This window comes from Natator depressus, chromosome 7, assembly GCF_965152275.1.
Source record: "Natator depressus isolate rNatDep1 chromosome 7, rNatDep2.hap1, whole genome shotgun sequence".
NCBI lineage: Eukaryota > Metazoa > Chordata > Testudines > Cheloniidae > Natator > Natator depressus.
Genome location: NC_134240.1, coordinates 81,788,379 through 81,807,893, shown reverse-complemented (window position 1 = coordinate 81,807,893; position 19,515 = coordinate 81,788,379). Strand labels below are relative to the sequence as shown.

The 19,515-nt window shown below is 41.7% G+C and overlaps 1 protein-coding gene across 1 annotated transcript in view; it reads right to left on the bottom strand.

The window, feature by feature from the left end:
- The window catches only part of MACROH2A2 (macroH2A.2 histone), a 35,951-nt gene extending 19,965 nt beyond the window's left edge, over window positions 1-15,986 (bottom strand). The window contains exons 1-3 of the mRNA XM_074958915.1: window positions 15,850-15,986; window positions 6,821-7,057; window positions 508-614 (exon numbers count right to left, since the gene is read on the bottom strand). Of these exons, the coding sequence (XP_074815016.1) occupies window positions 508-614; window positions 6,821-6,992 (279 nt within the window). The 5' untranslated portion in view covers window positions 6,993-7,057; window positions 15,850-15,986. The remainder of the gene's footprint in view (window positions 1-507; window positions 615-6,820; window positions 7,058-15,849) is intronic.
- Window positions 15,987-19,515: the final 3,529 nt, after the last annotated feature.

The following is a 19,515-nucleotide window of genomic DNA, read 5'->3' as shown; positions in this document are numbered from 1 at the left end:
AATTACAGACATAAAAGCAATTAAGGAATTCTCCATCTGGCAAGCCTAGTATAAAAAATAACTCAGCTATGGATCAGATTAATAAACTAGAGATAGGATACTGCTGAAACTCTAAGTGACAATGATAGATTCTGGCATTATTTATGGGACCACTGAATGAATGGGGTCCTGAAGTACACCCAATAAAATCTCGCCCATAAAGTCAACTACGCATTCATATATTGCTGGCAAAACACTTGACAGAACATGCAGGCGGCCATTTAAGACATAAAGAACAAGGGATTAGCTACAGTGTCCTTTTCCATTCCTTACACAAATAAGAGTCCACAGCATAAAAGTCATTTTTGTTCTTATGTTGGCGGACAGATTCTTGTTTCATTTTCTGTTGTGGGAACCATCATGGACTCATCTGAATACCACACTGGACTGTTTCTAAACTTTAAGTATGGCAGCTGTACTTGAGCTACAGTGTACAGACAACCATACACTAAAATACTGAAAGCATACCTGGTTCAGTTCCTCATCATTAGCAACTGCCAGGAGGATGTGTCTGGGGGCAATTCTTCCCTTTTTGTTATCTCTTGCTGCATTCCCTGCTAGCTCTAGTATTTCAGCTGCAAACACATTGGGGGTAAAAATCAGCAACAGAAAAGCAACAAATCTAGCAAAATTGCAGTGCAAGCTTTCTTCAGAGAATAATCAAGCATCTTGTTCCCCACCCCAGAATCTGATGTGCAGTATCACAGCATCTTTCTGACCAACTTTTCCTGTAAGGTATCATTTCCAGATGTGGGGCGGGGGAGGGGGGTTGGCTTTAAAGGTACAATAGCAAATAACTGAAATCCTAGGTTTGATCTACTTAGAAATTATCCTATTATGGTGGCAAATGTTCTCAAGATAAAAACAGCCTGACTTTCATTTACACTAATGCCACTTTACATTGCCAAAGCAGTGTAAAGTTGCCTTAGTGTAAAGGAAAATCGGGCTAAAAATCTTTTTATTAAAAATTCACCACTCCTTACTGAAAAACATAGAAACAAAACAATAGTCAATGTTTATGTAAAATTACAAAAAATATTTTGTGATCCTTTCCTACTTCTCTAAACAGACACTGTAAAAAGCTAGGGTGCTAAAAATTGGTTCATGTAATTCTAAATTGCTTTCTTCAAATCTCAAGTTAAAATGCTCTTTCAAAAAATGTCAGCAGCCCAAAATTCACAAGTAATCCTACAACAATAAAGCAGTGTGAACATCCAATGGAAAAAACAAAAGTATAGTAAAGAGAGTCTTGATAGTGAGGATTCTTAGGACTAGACAAGTAAAAGTGCTGCTGGCAAGGACTGAGATGCATTGATAGAATTATGTTGAAGGCCAGTAGAATAGAACAGAAAGGAAATACTACAAGTCTAGATTGAGGGGCACTGACAAAGCTGTGTAAAGATTCATTTTACATAAGGAAGAGTTTTGGTTGGGATGCAAGTAGGTAACTTAGAGATTCGGACTGCATGAACTGTTGGTTGCGAATCCCTTCCTGAAACTTCAGGGATTGATGGTTATGCCACAATTCATGTGAAAAGTAGTTTCTCTAGATTTGCAATAAGGTTTCAGCTGTGACCTACAACCTCAGTTACCTTTTTTGTGATTTATCTAGATGTAACACACAGGCAGATGTGATTTTTCTTTATTTGCTACAATTTTTATAAAATGATGTTCAACTCAATCAGTGGGACTCATTATCTTCTCAAATTTAACCTTGTATATAGTGAAAAACAGGAAGAACCTGTTCCTTGGGCAGGTACCTCTACTAGTATATTAATGGGGGGGTTGTTTGGTTGGGTATCTTTTTGCATTAAGCAAGCATAAAAATATTGGAGCACTGATTCATTTTAAGAATGTCCAATGTCCCACTCTTCTCTTGCTTTTTTTTCTTTTGTTAACTGGGGTTCAAGTCTCAATTGCATCAGTCCTTCATTTGTGACATTGTACTTTTTTCTCATAGAAAAAAAAATAACTGCAAGAGGTACAAATACAAAAATCTCCAAGGCAAACTCATTGGAAATCTATAGAAAACTAGTTGTTTTATAATCCAGGAACAACAGCAGAAAGCATAGGTGCTGGAACTAGGGGTGCTGCCACACCTCCTGGCTTTAAGTGGTTTCCATCATATACAGGTTTACTGTTTCGGTGAATGGCTCTCAGCACCCCACTATAAAAATTATTCCAGCACCTCTGACAGGAGGTTTAACTCCAAAGGAGGAAAAGAGGCCTTCAATACTGCAAGCCTGTCCTCCAGTTTTTACTACTTCTTAGTATACAAAATAAACCCTAAGCAGCAAAATATGAATGTTAAAGCTCTAAAAGTTGTTTGGAATTATTAGTAATGAGTTATGTGAAACATTATTAGCAGCTGTTTAATATATAAACTATTAAACACACCCTATGTTAAAAGAACATTATTAAAATTGCAGAATCAAGCACTCAAGAATTAGATGCTAGAATTAAGACTGCTGGTGCGACCTTAATCTGGCCCCCTTATGCATATACATTCATCCCAGTGCAGGTTCATCCTGTGGATGGAAGGAGGCAGGGGACCTGTGGAATGTTTAGTTTGCACAGGCAACCTTCATTCTGGTGTTTCCTAACTTCTGATTGCTTGACTTTGCAACTTTAATAATGTTCTTTTAAACACTGGCTGCCAGTCTCTCTCACCGGCCTCCTCATCCAATCCCAATCTCCCCCTGGCTCCTTGTCCCAAACTGCCCCCCATACTTCTAGTTCATCTCCAGGCTCAACCAGTCCAAACCTCCCTTCCCGCAACTTCCAGTCCCAATCTTTTTGCCCAGCTATTCCCAGTCTGCCTTCACTCTCCCGGCTCCTAGTCTCCTATCCTAACCAGTCCCAATCTCCCCCCACAGTCCCAATCTCACCAGATTGCTTGTCCCAATATACAGTAGAACCCCATTTATCCAACCTTCCATTATCCGGCTCTCCTTATTAACTGAACAACTGGTGCACACAGGTCCAGAAGTGGGAGATCTCTCCTGTGGCTGCTAGACGGTGCTGCAGCCTCGCACTTTCCCATTCTCTGGATTATCTGAATTTTTTATTATCTGATCTGGCTCTGGTACCAATTGGATCAGATAGACAGGGTTCTGCTTTACTTCTTCCCCCTCCTTCCTTCAGTCCAGCTTTTGTCCCTTCTGTATTCAGCTCAGATGACTTTCTCCTCCACAGCCTGGGTACCAGCAGAGGGATCATTGTGAGCACAGGAGAGACAGGCTCCTTGTTCTCAGTTCCAGTACCCAGCTTCACCCTGGTCAGGAGCAGCAATTACAGGGAAAGTCCTTCTGAGCCACTATTGCCCTGGGCAGTAGCAGGCTCAGGGACAGTGTGGGGATGATGCATGCGCAGTACAGTCACATGCAGGAGCTGTGAGACTGGAGCATGCTCAGTAAGGATGGACTCTACAAAGATTTTAACTGTTAAAAATCAAAGACCTTTCTACTGAGTACATGCAAACTTCAGTTTTTTCAAAGGCTTACAACTTGGCCAAATTTGGACAAATTTTCACAGGGAGAGCAAAAGGCACATTCCTGACATAAAGGTCATCCTCTGCCAAATCTCAAGTACCTGCCGCAAAGCACTAGAGCATTTAAAAAAAAAGGTCTCATGATTTTTAACATGGGCAAAACAACACTTTTTTCCCCCCTTGGAAATGGATAAATTATTTTGGCTGAAATAAAAAAAACAATTCAGTTAGAGGCAGCAGCCAGCATGGAAAACTTCATCCTAAACAGATAGTTTCCTGTTAGAAATCCTTGTTTTCATTTGCTTATAACTTTGGGAAGTATCAGACAGTCTTAATAATAATACCAGCCCCATCTATAATTACTTATTTCATGACAGGTTCATGGAGAAGTATCTAGTTTCCAAAGACATCCTGAAAACATAGATAGGATTTCATGTCTGAGTATTAGGAGTTACCACAATAACAGCATTAGAAATTATAGTATCCTTTTTCAACTAAACTACCCCTTTTCATAAGACTGTCTAATAAAACTCCCTAACAGTGTGTGCAGGAATTTAGGTTTGGAAATGCCAGTATCAATAAAGAGTAGATGTTTGTTTAATGCCCTAAACAACATGCTGAAATGCTACTCCTCTCTGTTTGACAGATATATTATCTCTCAATTACTGTTTATTTAATCTCAGTCTAATCAACCTTCTGAAAACGTTCCTTTGTATATTTTTGAGTATCAAATAAATTATAATCTATCGATTTACTTGACTAATTGATTATAATGTTTTCCAAAATGTGATAGACCCATGTATATCAACCACTCTCAAGTGAATATTTAAAATTATAGGTTTCAGAGTAGCAGCCATGTTAGTTTGTATTCGCAAAAAGAAAAGGAGTACTTGTGGCACCTTAGAGACTAACAAATTTATTTGAGCATAAGCTTTCGTGAAGTGAGCTGTAGTTCACAAAAGCTTATGCTCAAATAAATTTGTTAGTCTCTAAGGTGCCACAAGTACTCCTTTTCTTTTTATTTAAAATTATGTTGAGCTTACTAGCCATCAACAGAGCCAATATGTCAATTGCTCTAGCTCAAAGGACAAGTAAACAGTACTTAGTAGTACATGATCACAGCTCACCATAAACCACTCTGCCTTGCAAGGCTGGAAGCCCCTTGTGCAAGGTATGTCGCACTCCTACTTCCTTGTAAAGGCTGCCACAGATCAGGGCAGGATTAAGTCTTTAGGAGAAAATCCCCAAGTGCCAAGCCAAAAAACTAATCTGAGTCTTGGGGATCTCTATGGAGAAGGGGATGGTGAAGGAATCCTTCCCGGGCTGTAGGGAGTCAGCAGAGCCACTGTGGAGCAGTTATTCCAGCCTAAAGACTACAGCAACTTCAGAAGGCCCAAGGCAGCCGCTGGGGGGCGGGGGGGGGGGGGAAGAGATTGGAGGCTCCATGTAACAATGGATCCTCTTGGCTTCACTCTTCCCAATCCCCCTCTCAGCCATGCAAGTATCCCTTTAGAGCCATGCTCCGTGCCACAGAGGGCTAAATACACTCTGCAAGGTCTTCCCAAATCATGCCCCTGCCCTTGTATAGCATAACTGCACCAGCTCCTTTGAAGAGGGATTTCGGCACCTACAATGGTCAGGGAAATGATGTTCCCTTAATATATAAAATAGGATTGTGTAAGTATGGGTTTATTTACGTATGCACACTCGAAAGTCTACACTAAAGAGATTTTGGAACAAACAACTTAATTGATAATATGTTAGAAAATGAAAGAGAGGAAGGCACAACCACCATTTCAGACTTTGAGTCTGTTTCTCTAGAGGTTGAATCCTCTACCTGTGGTATTTCATTCTTAACTTATTTTTCTGGATTTATTATTTCTTGCAGTTGGATGAGCCAAAGGTGAACAGAAATGCTTTATTTAAGCTTAATTGTATTTGTATCATATAAACGATATTTTTCCTTCTAACTTCAAAAACGGTGTTAGATAAAGGTGAATTCTGATTCCACAATTGCTTTATGGCGAATACGTAAGTGTCACCAGCACTTTGCTCCCTCTTGTTATACATAATCAAAAACCTGAAATCTAGACTTACTTATTTCTTCAATGTCTCAAAATAATCCTTCTGTATTATGCATTGAAAAGGAAACTTATTCCTTATGATTTTTTTGACAAATAGAGGAGTTGTAACAGAGGGTGCATCAAATATGTGTAAAAGGAACTAGATAGCCATTGCTACAGACACATATGCTGTTATGTGGGAGGGCAGGCTTCATGCAAGTTTCCCCCATGCAGCTCTTGCAATAAACTGTAATTGTGAATTGCAGCACACTCAACTAGTCCAGGCCTCAGACTCCTCACAGATCTCCGAATACACCTCAGTCTTCAACTGTGACATCCCTGTAATTCCAACCTGAGAACCTCCCCACAATAGGTACAATGACATTATGCTGAGGGGCTATTTTGTGATGTGGGCAAATTTATATTATGGTGAAACTGAGGCTAAATTCTTTTAGGTCTTAATAAGAATATGAACTTGAATGTCTTCATAGGGGAAACCTAGTGCAGCAACAGCGACCTGTGTCACCTGCCCCACCCCCACCCTTGGTGCATTATGTTCAATTTCATGGCACGACATAAAGCTTAGTTATTTACTAAAGTTAAAACATATTCTCTAACATCATTAAAGATGGTGATGATGGTGGTGGGTGGTAGGGGTGGTGGTGGTAGTTGGGTTTTTGTTTGTTTTCTGGCAATGTAATCAAGCAGAAACTGTTTCATAACAAAGTTGAACCACAACCAAATTTCACAGTCACTTTAACAAGTTCTTTGTGTTTGTGGCTTTTTTTTTTTGTAAGGGTAGATGGAGTTAAAGAGAATGTAGTTTAATTTAACTAGAACATGCTATTAGAGTAACATGTGAAATATTTTTTCTCTTCTGTTATACTCATCCAACTCTCTCAAAGTCCTATATCATCATATTGGTCTCTCTTTTGTGAAAAAAGTACTGAATGCAACTCCCTTTATGGCCCATCACACTTTTAGATCAGGCAAAGAGATCATTGCAGAACAGTAACACAATCCTTCCACATAGAGATCAAGCATGCTGCCCCTGCTGCTCCAATATGTGAAGGAATCCACCTCAACCCATTAAATGCATTTTGGTATATCTATACTGTTTTAGAGCTTGTTTGCCCCCACCTCCCCCACCCCCGAAGTGTGCATAGCCCATTAACTTCACTTGGCTCTGTACATGATCAGCACTTCTAAAATGAGGCTCTTAATTTACCTGCTAGGTATTCTATGACAGCTGCCATGTAGACTGGCGCTCCAACACCTATCCGGTACTTGTATGTTCCTTTCCTCAAGTAGCGCATCATCCTCCCCACAGGGAAAATAACACCTGCCCTGCTTGAGCGTGACATTTTGGACATTTTCTTTTTCCCACTTCGGGCAGACATCTTGCTGCTATATTCCTTTCAATTTGCTGACAGAGAGTTTTTATTTACTTGCACCTACACAAAAGCTGCAAGGGAAAAGAGATGGATTGATGGTGAGTATAGCAGAAACTTCTACAGAACAGTATCAATATAGACTTGCTTGTGCCTTCTCATAGAGCCATTGATCTGGCCACAATAAATACAGATATTAAAGCAGAAGCATCACTTATCAAACAGCATACAATCTGAGCACTCAAAACACTATAATCTGTGTTCTTTTGAATACTGTATATTAAGACAGAAATAGATCAGAAAGAGCAGTTTGGGGAATAGAAGAAAATTGAATGCACATTAACTAATTATAATATAGAAAAAAATTGTTGCTATTCAATATATCTGTAAACATCTCTTTGTTGTGTATAGCAGGTGATGATGCATCTGCAGTGGAAGGATTTCATTCTTGCTAAATGTCTTAAAATCAATTTACAAAGCGAGAGGGATATTTTCAGCATACCGTGATGGGACATAGGCATGTAACACTCATCATTATTTAAGAAAGTTTCATTTGGTTCTGTTTGTTATGGTAAATAAAACTACATAAAAATAAACTACATTAAAAGAATGTTATGGTTGCAAAGTAAAACACTCAAAAATTAGGGAATGCCAGAAGTGAGGTTGCCCATGCAACCTTAATTCAGCTGCCTTATGTGGATACATTCTTATACAGTCTTGCATTAAATGGCCACATACTTTTATTTTTTTTCCTTTAGGGCCCCTGTCTCATTAGTACACAAAAAAGGCAATGCTTACTGAATGGGTAGCTATTAATATTTCTTTTTATCCTCACCATTTAGTGTATGAATACATGCTTTAATTACTGTATACCATTCAAAACCTCTGTACGGGCTTTTTTATGGCACTTGTCATTGCATCTGAGTGATTCACAAACATTAATGAATTTTTTTATAACACATATCAGATGGAGTGGTAATATTCCCATTTAACAGATGGGGAACTGAGAGATTAATGCCGATGTTGTCAAATATGTCCACTAATTTTGGTGCCCAAATTTAGATGCTTAAAATCTGATTTTTTCAGAGTAGTTGGTATTTTTATAGTACTTCATATGTTCAAAGCATAGATCCCATTAACTTTACTTGCAGTTGTCAGTGCTCAGCACTTCTGCAAATGAGGCCCCAGTGTCTCAATCAAGTTGGGCACTCAGATAGCGAGGAACACACAAGTGGCCACCTGTGGAAAATTTTAATTTTAGTGACCTGCCCTGCATTCCATAGGAACTCCGGCAGATACAGATAAAACCCAGTTCTCAAAAATGGCATTCAACTATCTTAACCATGAAACCATCCTTCCTCTTCTTGCAATTCCCTGCTTCACTCACTACACACCTTCCCACTATGACAACAAATGAGGCCGGGTCCTACAGACAACAGCCTCATTCACTACTCAACCCTGATTCATTCCTTGAACTCCATCTACCTTGTGCACTAAATCAGGCAGGGTTCGGTCAAAGTTGAGTGGATATTCAAAGGTCTCCTGGCACCACAGCAATCCTCCTGCCATACCTCAAAGCATGGAGGAACTAGAGTTTCTCAATTAAAAGGCTGTAAGCATTTTTTTAACAAGCGCAAAGCAACATATTTCTCCCCTAACCTCATTCTCTAAAATGGCTGAACCATTTTTGTTAAAAACCCAGCCTGAGGTAGACACCAGCATGGAAAATTGCAGCCACAGTGATTAAGTTTGGCAGTTAAAGGCAAACAAAAGCAGGGTGTTAGGGTGGAAGGCAAGCTGAACTACAGGCATCACTGTCTGTTCTGCCTATAATAACTACAGGGAGCTGGATCATCCCTTGTGAATGTCTACATAGTTAAATTTGAAAGGATTCGATTTTTATCAGTGAATGTTGGCAAACATTGATTTCAACATACATATGCAAACCAATGAAAAATATTACCATCCATAATTTACAGATAGGCAAAGTAAAAAATATGATGCTGAGAACATATTAGTTTCATTTAAGGATATTTACCGTGTATGTTTTGACATGTGATATTGACAATTTGTCTTTTAACAGTTATAAAGCTATAACCTTTTGTATCTCAACGTCTACTGTCACTTCATAAATATTGCCTGACACCTCCCCCCATAATTTCCTGCAACTGTGAAAATTGAAATTGATAAAAATAAGTTATAAATAAGCATTGATTTTTATCCACTGAAATGATATAAAAAAATCAAATTGTGCCAAGGCTATATTTAGCGTTCCTCCCTTATATGTGGCAGAGAGTGAGAGCAACCTCTGTAAACTATCCTTCTTGCTGTGTCTTATGTGAATGGAGGTCCATTAAGTTCAGGAGGTAGAACTGAGGTGAGATAGGGAGAAAGAGGGAACAGGCTGTACTCCACAGAACCACCCCTCCTTGTTCTGCTGCTGCTTTTTCAGCTGGGAACTCTGGGAGGCAAATTATATGGGTCAGAGGTGTATTAACACCCTCCTCTGGGTCGCCTTCACATCTGCTACTGAGCAGCCACAGGAGCCAACCTCCATGGAGCTGGGAGGAGGTCCCTCATCTCTTGCCCTAAAGGGAACGATTACCAGTTTTTCTGCCCCTCTGGCTTCCTTCTGCAGAAGTTTTCCATGGGAAGAGCCAATCTAGGCTAGGCTTAGGAGCAAAGAAAATAAAATCTAGCTCCCTCCTTGCTTCTTCCTGTTTTGTGGAAACAATAAACAAGTTTCACACAGGTAAATGTTATGACAGTTCTGGAGTCAGCCATTTTACTTAAAACAGTATAAAAGGCTTTTAGCCACAGATACAGCTTCAGCTTTTAGTCAAGTAATTGCTACATTTTAATTTTGTAAAGATAGCTGTCCACCTTACTGCCTAAGGCTATGTCTACACTACCGCGGTAAGTCGACCTACGCTATGCAACTCCAGCTACATGATTAACGTAGCTGGAGTCGACGTACCTTAGGTCGAGTTACCGTGGGGTCTACACCTCAGGGGGTCAATGGGAGAAAATCTCCCGTTGACTTACCTTACTCTTCTTGTCGGGAGTAGAGTACAGGGATCGGCTGGAGAGCAATCTGCAGTCGATTTGGCGGGTCTTTACTAGACCCGCTAAATCGACCGCTGGTGGATCGATCTCAGAGCGTCGATCCCTGCTGTAGTGTAGACCTGCCCTAAGTCTGATCCCAGTTATACCGCAGTAAGTGCAGTGCCACTCTACTGAAGTATATGAAGAATTTGGCTGCAACACCTGATGCTTCTGCTGATGAAGGCATATGCACAGAATTTCTCTTATATGCATTCACAACAATGGAACAAGAAAAAAGTTAAGTTGAAAAGGATTGTGGTGACATGAAGTGAGGCACTGTGGGAAATCTATTCCATGGCTGGAGATAAGAGCATTTCTGAGTTCCAAAGCATGATGAAGGCACAACACAGAACTCTCTCCCCACTCCCTTCAAATCTTTTTACCTTTTAACATCCACATTTTTCAGCCTGCTTTCAGTTTTTATGTCCTAAAAGGGGGTTGCCACAGACACACTGATCTTTTCCAATTTTACATGTGTAATTTAAGGTTCTACATTGTCATGACCAAACTTGCTGAGGAGGGCTGCATATGAAACCCCAGACCTCTTGAATTGAGGAGAGGGCACTGCTTTGCAACATGTGCTGTTCACTCATTGCCAGAGCTAAGCTTGTTGCCTCAACAGCTCTTGCAGTCCCTGACAGATTGGGAGTGAAGGACAAAACTGTAATCGGAAATAACAACATAATATATTGTGCTACTGTGATCAGGATCTTAACAGCCTTTGATATCACTGCACCACAAAGACACATTTAAAATCCATTTGAGAACACTGAAATCCAGGTCTAGTTCTTCTGTTTATTCCAAGCGAATAACTATAGGAAAAAGTCCACCCGTCCAATACTAGTCTAGATGTTGAAAAAAACTGCTCATCAGGAAATCAAGTACACTTTCTTTGAGAATCTAAATTGAATTCTAGCTACACTTATACCACATTTAAGAAAGAAAAACACCAGTCAACAGTGGTCTAAAATACTCCCAGTTTGTCCTTGTCCACCATACTGCTGATTTTTCTTTCTGAATGTGTTTATTATATAGGTAGAGTAACGAAAACTAAGGGAGAATAAACTAATAGCCTGGTAGACAGACATACTAAGAATTCAAGATACACATGACCTCATTATGAGTTCCTAAATAATTACCAATTTTGAATCAAGTGCTGTAGTTTGGGATCTAATAAAATTGCCATTTGATCTAAAATCTAATTACTGGATATTTGCACTAAAAAGTCAGTAGAGGGGCTACAAAATGAAAAAATAACCCCTCCACCCCCACAACAATGCTATTTTATTATGTCATTAACTGATTTTTCCCCCTCCTGCCCCCTTTTTAATTCTGTGGCTGAATTTAACACTCTGGCAGCAAAGGATGAATTGCATTAGGGATATCTTGGTGACGGATGCAATACTGTGATAAACACTATGCCAGGCTTCAGGAAACATCCATACACTGCCACACAACATCCATACACTGCCACTGCACCTCAATCCTGAACTTTAGCAGTGCTGCACAAAGGTTTGCAATTTTATTTCACAACATTTTAACAGAATTTCCCCTCGGTAATTGTTCTGTGTTTTCAGGTCCAGAGACTGTTCAGTAAACTTTTGCTTTTTACAAAATAATGATAAAAGCAAGTTCCCCGACAAGATGGAAGGAGTATTACATAAGCTACTTTACAAATTATGTTGCCCAAAAGAGGACATGAGATAGCATACTGCAATAAAAACTAAAAAGAAACTGCCAAATTTATTTAATTTGTGACAAGCCAATCTTAAACTCAGCACTTTATTTTATAACATTGAATAATCTCTCTAACTCATCCTTTTAGTTCTTGTGATAATTGTCATTCAAATGGCTACAGCTGCTACTCTGAAACCTATCTATCTAGTTCAAACTCACATTACATTAATCTCTCTTTCATTGTTTTTGCAGGACAAAATCCTGCTTCTTTCTAAGTCAATGACAAAATTGCAATAGGAGCAGGATTTGGCCCACCAGAAATGTGGTTGCATTCAGCATCTGTGTTAAAAGATCAAAGCACATTGGTAGAGCTGTGGATATGAAAAAGTACTTGACTACAAAGTAATGAGAGAAATTATTACATTATATATGTTCTCTCATTGTGCAATTAAATCATTTTCCTGACTCCCTCTTCCCTCACTGTGTCTAATTTTCCATCTTCTCCCTTTACCTGATCATTCTTTTTCCTAATTCTCCCACAACTGTCATATACTTCTGTGCAACTGTTCCTTGCACTTCTCCCCAACTGCTGTTTCCCAACTGTCAAGGAACTTTCGGATTACAACACTCTTTCCTTCTTATTCTAAAGAATTTTTTTCATGTGAGAACCTGAACATGAAAGAGGTGTTAGAATAGGTCAGGATTGAGGTTCATTGGCCAAATGGAGTAAAGAAAGTTTAAACATATCTACCTGTACCATGCCTGGCTCTAGCTAGTGATGTTACCCCTCAACACCATGATCACTAAAACAAATCAACCTGATTTGCATGTGTGTGCACATATGTTTGTGGCACCAAAGCTTCAGTTATAAAAGTAGGACTTCCCTTTATTTCATCCAGTCCCAATCAAAGTATATTAATTTAAGTGAGCTCTGAGTTGCTGTTTCTCAAGCTGTTTTGCCAGCATGAGCTGAGTTTATAGGACTCTTACCCGCCTCATCCCAAAAGAGGCATTTTCCCATTACATTCCTCTCTCTGCATATGCTATTCATGCATTGCTGCATCCAACATCACAGCCAAAAGTTGCCTCTAAGAATGTATTGCCATATTTCATCTACTTAGGGATAGATATGAAAAACATTAGAATCACAGAATATCAGGGTTAAAAGGGACCGCAGGAGGTCATCTAGTCCAACCCCTTGCTCAAAGCAGGACCAATCCCCAACTAAATCAAGAAGTCATTCAAGAAGTCAAACTGGGTATAGAAAGGTTGTCCCAGACAGTGATTACAGTGTCAAATGAGGATGTAGACACCAATCCACAAAGGGACTCAGGCGTCTAAATCTACGACTTAGGCTATGTCTACACTAGCACTTTTGTTAGGAAAACTTTTGTCAGTTAGGGTGTGAAAAAACCAAGTAAACATATTAAGCAAAATGAAAACAATATTTTTGAATCACTTTTAGATATGGTAATCTTGGCTGTTATGTGAAGCAGTAGTAGGTAAACATTTTTTCAGACAAATAATGGTTTTAGTTGTCCTAGCTTTCCAAGCCCCTGCCTGTACATTCAATAACTTTTTTTTCTTACTGGTGCCTACAAAAAGGAAAATATCTTCCCTTTCTGTTAAATTTTCACAGGTTTCTTGTCTGTTGTAGAATCTACTACAAAATCTCACTCCTATTCAGATACACTTTGAACTTTTCCCCTTCTCCACTTTACTTTTTCCTATTCTCCAATTTTTTATGCTATTCCAGATATCTTTTCGTTCCACTTAATAATTTTTAGAGTTGGCAGTATGGCCCGGATGCACAAAGGGACCTAGGGTTTGCAACACTTAGTGTCGCGCTCAGTGTCGCCATGCCTGACTTTTAGGTACCTAGGCTCCCTATGCAATGAATGGGGAGAGACAGATGCCTAAAAATGTAATACACAAAAGCCACCACAGTAGCTAAGCTAGCTAATGTGAGATACTGAGGAGAAGGGTGTCTCCTAAGCACCTTACTTCTCATGGAGATAGGCGTCTGAGTCTAGGCTGCAGGGAGGCATTTGCTGTGAGAATAAGTAAAGCCACAGAAAATGGCCAGAGAAGATGGGCACTGGCACCTCCACCTAACTTTTATCCCAGTGGTTAGAGCACTCACCTGGAATGTGGGAGACCCAGATTCAATTCCCACCTCAGACTTGGGGGCAGAAAGGATTTGAACAGGAGTCTGAATCAAATATTCTGATGTGTGGCTCCCTCAGTCTCTCCTGTGGAACCTGTTCCACTGTGGATAAATATAGGGACATTTTGCCACCAGGAGAGAAGGCCTCCGTAGCCTGGTAGTTAGGGCACTCACCTGGGAGGTGGGAGACCTGGGTCCAGTCCCACTGCTCTCATAACTCATTATTTATTCGCAGTGGAATAAATATTTGTGTTTAATATTATTTCTGTGACATTATTTGTGGCCAAAAATGAGAGTAATGATAAGAAAATATGGAGTCAGTAGGAGCTTCAGCACAAGAGTAACTGTGACTGTTTGAGATGTTTTGAAGTTGGTGGCAGGCAAATTTCTGACCCCAATGATGAAGATGAAGCAAAATGTGGGAGTTGAGGGGTTGTGGAAGAGAAATAGGAGTTGATGAATGTGGTTGACCAGAGGATAGATAATCAGCAGCCAGCAATGAGGCCTCCCTTTCCCCAGGTGAGTTTGTAGGAGGCTGGCAGCAGTTTGTGACATACGCTAATATAGACATTAGACAAGAGAGCAGCTGCCGCAGCTCTGCCACAAAGGGCAACTGAATAGGGGGATCGTTTTCAGCCCACGCGGCCGCCCCACACGCTGCCCTGGTGGAAAGGGCAGCCCAGCGCAGGCAGATCCTTGGGGTGTTCTCTCGGCGCGGCTCCGAATATGCCTCTGCACAGGACATGTTTCGATTAGCTACCCCACGCAGGGTCCGAGCTCAGCGCAGGCGGGGACCCGGCCCAGCGAACTCGAGCAGGCCCTGCCGTCTCCCCGCCGCAGCGTCGGGCTGAGATTGTTTTGTTTTCCCCGCGGTAGCCTCTGCGACGCTTGTCTCTTTAAGGGGCCGGGCTTCTAGTCCAACAGCAGCCTTTTGTCAAATCTGAACCCGCCTTTTTTTTCAAATGCAAACTGCCAAGGCCCCTTCCCCGGCACCTCCCGCGCGACTCGGCTGCCTGCGTTCTTCGCCAGACAACAGACCCGCCCCCCCAACGCATGGTGCGCGCGCTCATTGGCCGAGCCTGAGATTAAAGCACCGGCGCGCACCGCGGGAGAACTAGGGGGTCGTGAAGTGATTGGCCGGAGTGCTAGTGTCTCGGACAGGCGAAGGACATCTTCTCTGACGTGGGTGGTGAAAGTCGCGCGCCGACTAGGGCATAAGGGGGCCCTGGGTATGAGGCGCGCTCCGAACGGCTCGGGGCTGTACAAGCGACCCACTGGGGCGCGCTCCAGAGGAGAGGGAGCTGGAAAAGGGCGCGCGCCCTCCGGAGGGAAGGACTCTTCCCGCGTAAACCCCCAAAGATCGAGTCTCCGGTGCCGGTCGGCTGCCAGCCCCGCCCCCAAAGCACCGCTCCGGGGGGGGACTGTAAGCTTCGCTCGATGGAGGCTGCCATTAACCGGGCTCTGACCGAAAGGGCGTCCCGGAAAGGGAAGCGGAGGGGGAGTGCCCTCGCCTCGCCCCACTCCCCCGGGGAGAGTCACACAGGGAGGGAGCGAGAGAGCACACCCCCTCCGGACCGCGCCGCTGGGAACCGCTCCTGGCGCCGCACAGCGCAGCCTGCAGAACGCCGGCTCCGCGTCCCCGGGGTCCGGTCACCATCCTGCGCCCAGACCTCCCACAGCTGGGACCCGCCTCGGCCCTCCGTGCCCCCGGCCAGGCCTTTCCCTCGGGTCGGCCCCCGGCTGGTGCCGGCCCCCGCGCCGGCCTGCCCCCGGGGCTCGGAGGATTCCTTCCCCCCCGGGCTAGCGCGTTGGGGCAGCCGCCCTGCCTCAGCCGCGGATGGCGAGCCTGGGTAGACGGAGCGCCCGATCGTTCGCTCTCCTCGCCATGCTCCGCACCCGCCGGGCCTCTCTCCTCACCTGCCCGGAGGTCGCCGCCGCCTTCCCCGCCTCGGGAAGCTCCTGCTGCCGCTGACTCCCCTGGGCTGCTCTCGCCTGCCGCTAGCTTTCTCTTGTATTGTATGTTTCAATGGCGGCGGCAGCTCTGGAGGGGGACGGAGGGGGGGGCTCCTTCTTCTCCACATACCGCCTCTAGGAGGAGTCACTGCAGCTTGCCTGCAACAGCCCCTGCCGCCCTCACACAGCGCGCTGCCTCTCCCCTCTCCCTGGCCAGGCCCGCTGGCTCCTGCCTTCCAAAACCGACCAGCTGATGATGAAAGGGCTCCCCGGCCTTGGCTGCGGGAGTGCCGGGGGTCAGCGCATCAGTAAAAGCGGCTTTCCTGGGTGCAGGAACAGTCTGACCTGGCAAGGGGAGGGGGGCAGGGAGAGTTGGCGCCATTGTGAGGTTTAGGGGTCCTTTAAATGACATCTTTGGTTCGACGCTAAATCATATCCAGGGCTGGTTCATAGCACCCAGATCCAGGGATGGGTTTGGTGCCCCAATTGGCATTAATGGAGCCACTCATCCCAAAATGTGGGGGAGAGTGATCATCCAGCTAGTAGAGTATTTTGGGCATTGCATGAGGTCAGTATGCAGTATTGTCAACCCTAAATGTTCAAATATCACAAAATTGGCTTTAAAATCATGATGGCTTTTAAAAATAACTCTTTGGGGTTCTTTTTATTTGTCCTATGGTGTTGGAAGTGTTTAGGATTTAGTATTTTCAAGCTTGTTGCTATAACCACGAAAGCTACAGGCTTGCCTTTTTTCAAAATGAAAGCGGAGCTGTTCAGTCACACCAATTGAGGAGTTGGTGCTTTCAAAAAGCAACAAATATTGTGAGACCTGTGGTGCACTCACAAGAGTTGGCAGCATTGTTTAACCATAATACAATACACACCTTTTGTAAATAAACAAGATGGGTTATAAAATACTATTTTGAGACAAGAAAATATAACAACATTTGAAAATGTTTCCTAACGGCTCTAGATTAACAGCAGGCAGGTGCTATGCAGTAACAATGCAAAAAGAGGGGGAGACTGGAACAGAAAAATCTAGGGCTCCTATGTAGCACCAGAAACTTCTGTAATTAGGCTGAGCCATTTTATTTGTATCAATAAATTTTCTCCACCTTATTTCATTTATATACATATTTTTGTATTTTGAATTATATACAAACTATAGATGCAGTGTATGCTATCAAAAATGCCATTCAAATGGATTATATAAAACAAAAATCATGCTGGATTGCAGTTATAATTATTAGTGTTTGTCTTTGCATGAATATGGAGTCACCAGTAGTATTTCCATATATAAGATTTAAAGGAGCATAATTGGGGATAATTGAACAAACTATTTTTGAGTTAAAGGGTTGTGGAAAATGGAGTTCTTCTCAACTCAAGAAACTGCTTGTTCTGTCATGGACACCTTCATGAGAACAAGGGCACAGGACAGGTTTTATTGAGTTTGAGAAATTGTCAATTGCTTAATGTTTGAACAGCACTGTGAATATATAAAGCATCATATAAGAAGTAATGGTGAAATTATGATCCTATTGAAGTAAATGATAACACTCCCATTAACTTCAGTAGGGGCAGAATTTCACCCAAAGATTTATAGTCTCCTGTGTGCGAATTGGGGATAGCAGAGATTAGTTTGTTAGGCATTTATGAATGTTACATATCTAGAAGCAGTTTCCAAGCTCCTCTGGTATCAGCTAACAAATATTACAGCAGAAACCTGGAATAATATAGTATAATATTTGCAAGTGTCTTTCGAGAAGAGCTGGCAACCTCTCTGAGAAGCCTGGTTCTTTCCTTTTTATGAAAAGGGATAATGCAGGCCCTAGCATAGTATAGGAATCTGGGGAGGGTATGAAATTGAAGAGCTTTACAGTGTGTTCCTGGTATTCTTGAACTTGTCCTAGGTGTAGAAATCTTAATTGAGAATTTCTTGCCTTTTTAGTGTTTAAATTATCAACTACTGGACCACACTGTAGTAAGTTTAGATTTTTGTAGGTAGAACCCATTCTCATCCTTAAATGTGCATTAACAAAGTTACAACTGTTACATCCCTGAATGCCTTCCAGAAATGCATTCAGATACTACAGTGATGAGTGTGGTATAAAAACACGAATAGAATAGAGTGACTAGAAAAGTTATTAGTGGATAAACAACTGAGTTAAAAGCAAACTGCATTTCATTATACAGCAGCAATAGGGAAAATGACATTTGATGGCTTATTAGTATTATTTGGTGATGGATTGCTCTAGGCAATGATCCTGGAGTCTTGGCATATATTTTCACATTTGCTATTATGCAGAGTGTTATCAAGCATCCAGGGTTTTCATGACACAACAGCTATAGTACAAGGAAGAGAGGCAGACAAAACACATTTGGCTCTCCACCCAAACAAATGTTCCTTGTGAGTTATCTCTGTCTTAGGGAAAGATGGTATTACTGTTTAGCAATCTTTTAAGATTAAAACTTACAAATTTTGGATAATAGAAAATTATTCACACAAATGGAGTCAGTCCTGTTTGTTTCTACAAAGACCATCTGCCAGTTGACTTCCTAGTACAAAATAGATTATTTTCTTTGTAAAATAAATAACATATCTATTGAAGGGGGTTTATGAATTGCTGATTGCCTAGCTCCTAAGCTATTGGAGTCACAGTGTTTGTATATGGCACACTTACTGGTGAATAGAAATTGTAACTCCTAAAGAATTGTAATGACTATTTCATAACTTCAGAGTCTTATTAACAGTATTAAAATTACTTCATTATTATGTGGTGGTTTTTTCCTTTTAAAACCCAGTACAATTTTTTGTAGACTTTAAAATGTAGTTGACTTTTCAATTAAACTACAATTTTGATCATCACAGTGGATTTATGATAGCTTGGTGCACTGTTATGCAGGAAATGCAAGTTGGTATCTGAATTTGGTGACTTAGATCCAGATCCTCAATGGTATTTAAGCCCCTAACTCCCATTGAAATAAATGGGAGTTAGGGGCTTAAATACCATTGAGGATCTGGGCCTCTCTCCTTTACGGGGGAGGGAGCACGGTACATGACTTGAATGACACTGTTCAGCTGTTCCAAGGGTACTGTTAACACTCTCCTGAGGGAGTTCTGTTATAGCCTTTCTCAACCAAAAGGGTAGGTGAACTTTATGCTTGACCTTATAAGGTAAAGAATAAAAGAGGCAAATGAAATATAGCTCACCCAAAAAAAGAATACTCGGATATGGCCAGCCTAAAAATCAGACTACCTTGGAGATCTGACCTGAAGTTTTAATCTTTTTTTTTCTTTAATTTATGGCAACAATAGAAATTATAAAGGGAAGGCAGAAGGGGTAGCACATCTGGTTTCGGTATATTTCAGTATAATCAAATCTCTATCAGCACACATGAACTATCTAGATCCAAATATAATGTAGTTAAGTGCTGTGTTATCAATATACCCAACAAAAGTATGCTAATGCACTTAAGTTCTGACTTGTAACACCACTCCTTTTCCCAGGACTTTCCTGAGCACAGACTGCCAGCTTTTGGATGAGGCCCAGTTTTAGTTTTCTGTTGAGGCCAAAATACTAATTTTGTTCCCTGGCTCTGATTAAGATCAGAAATTCAGAGGAGTCTTGT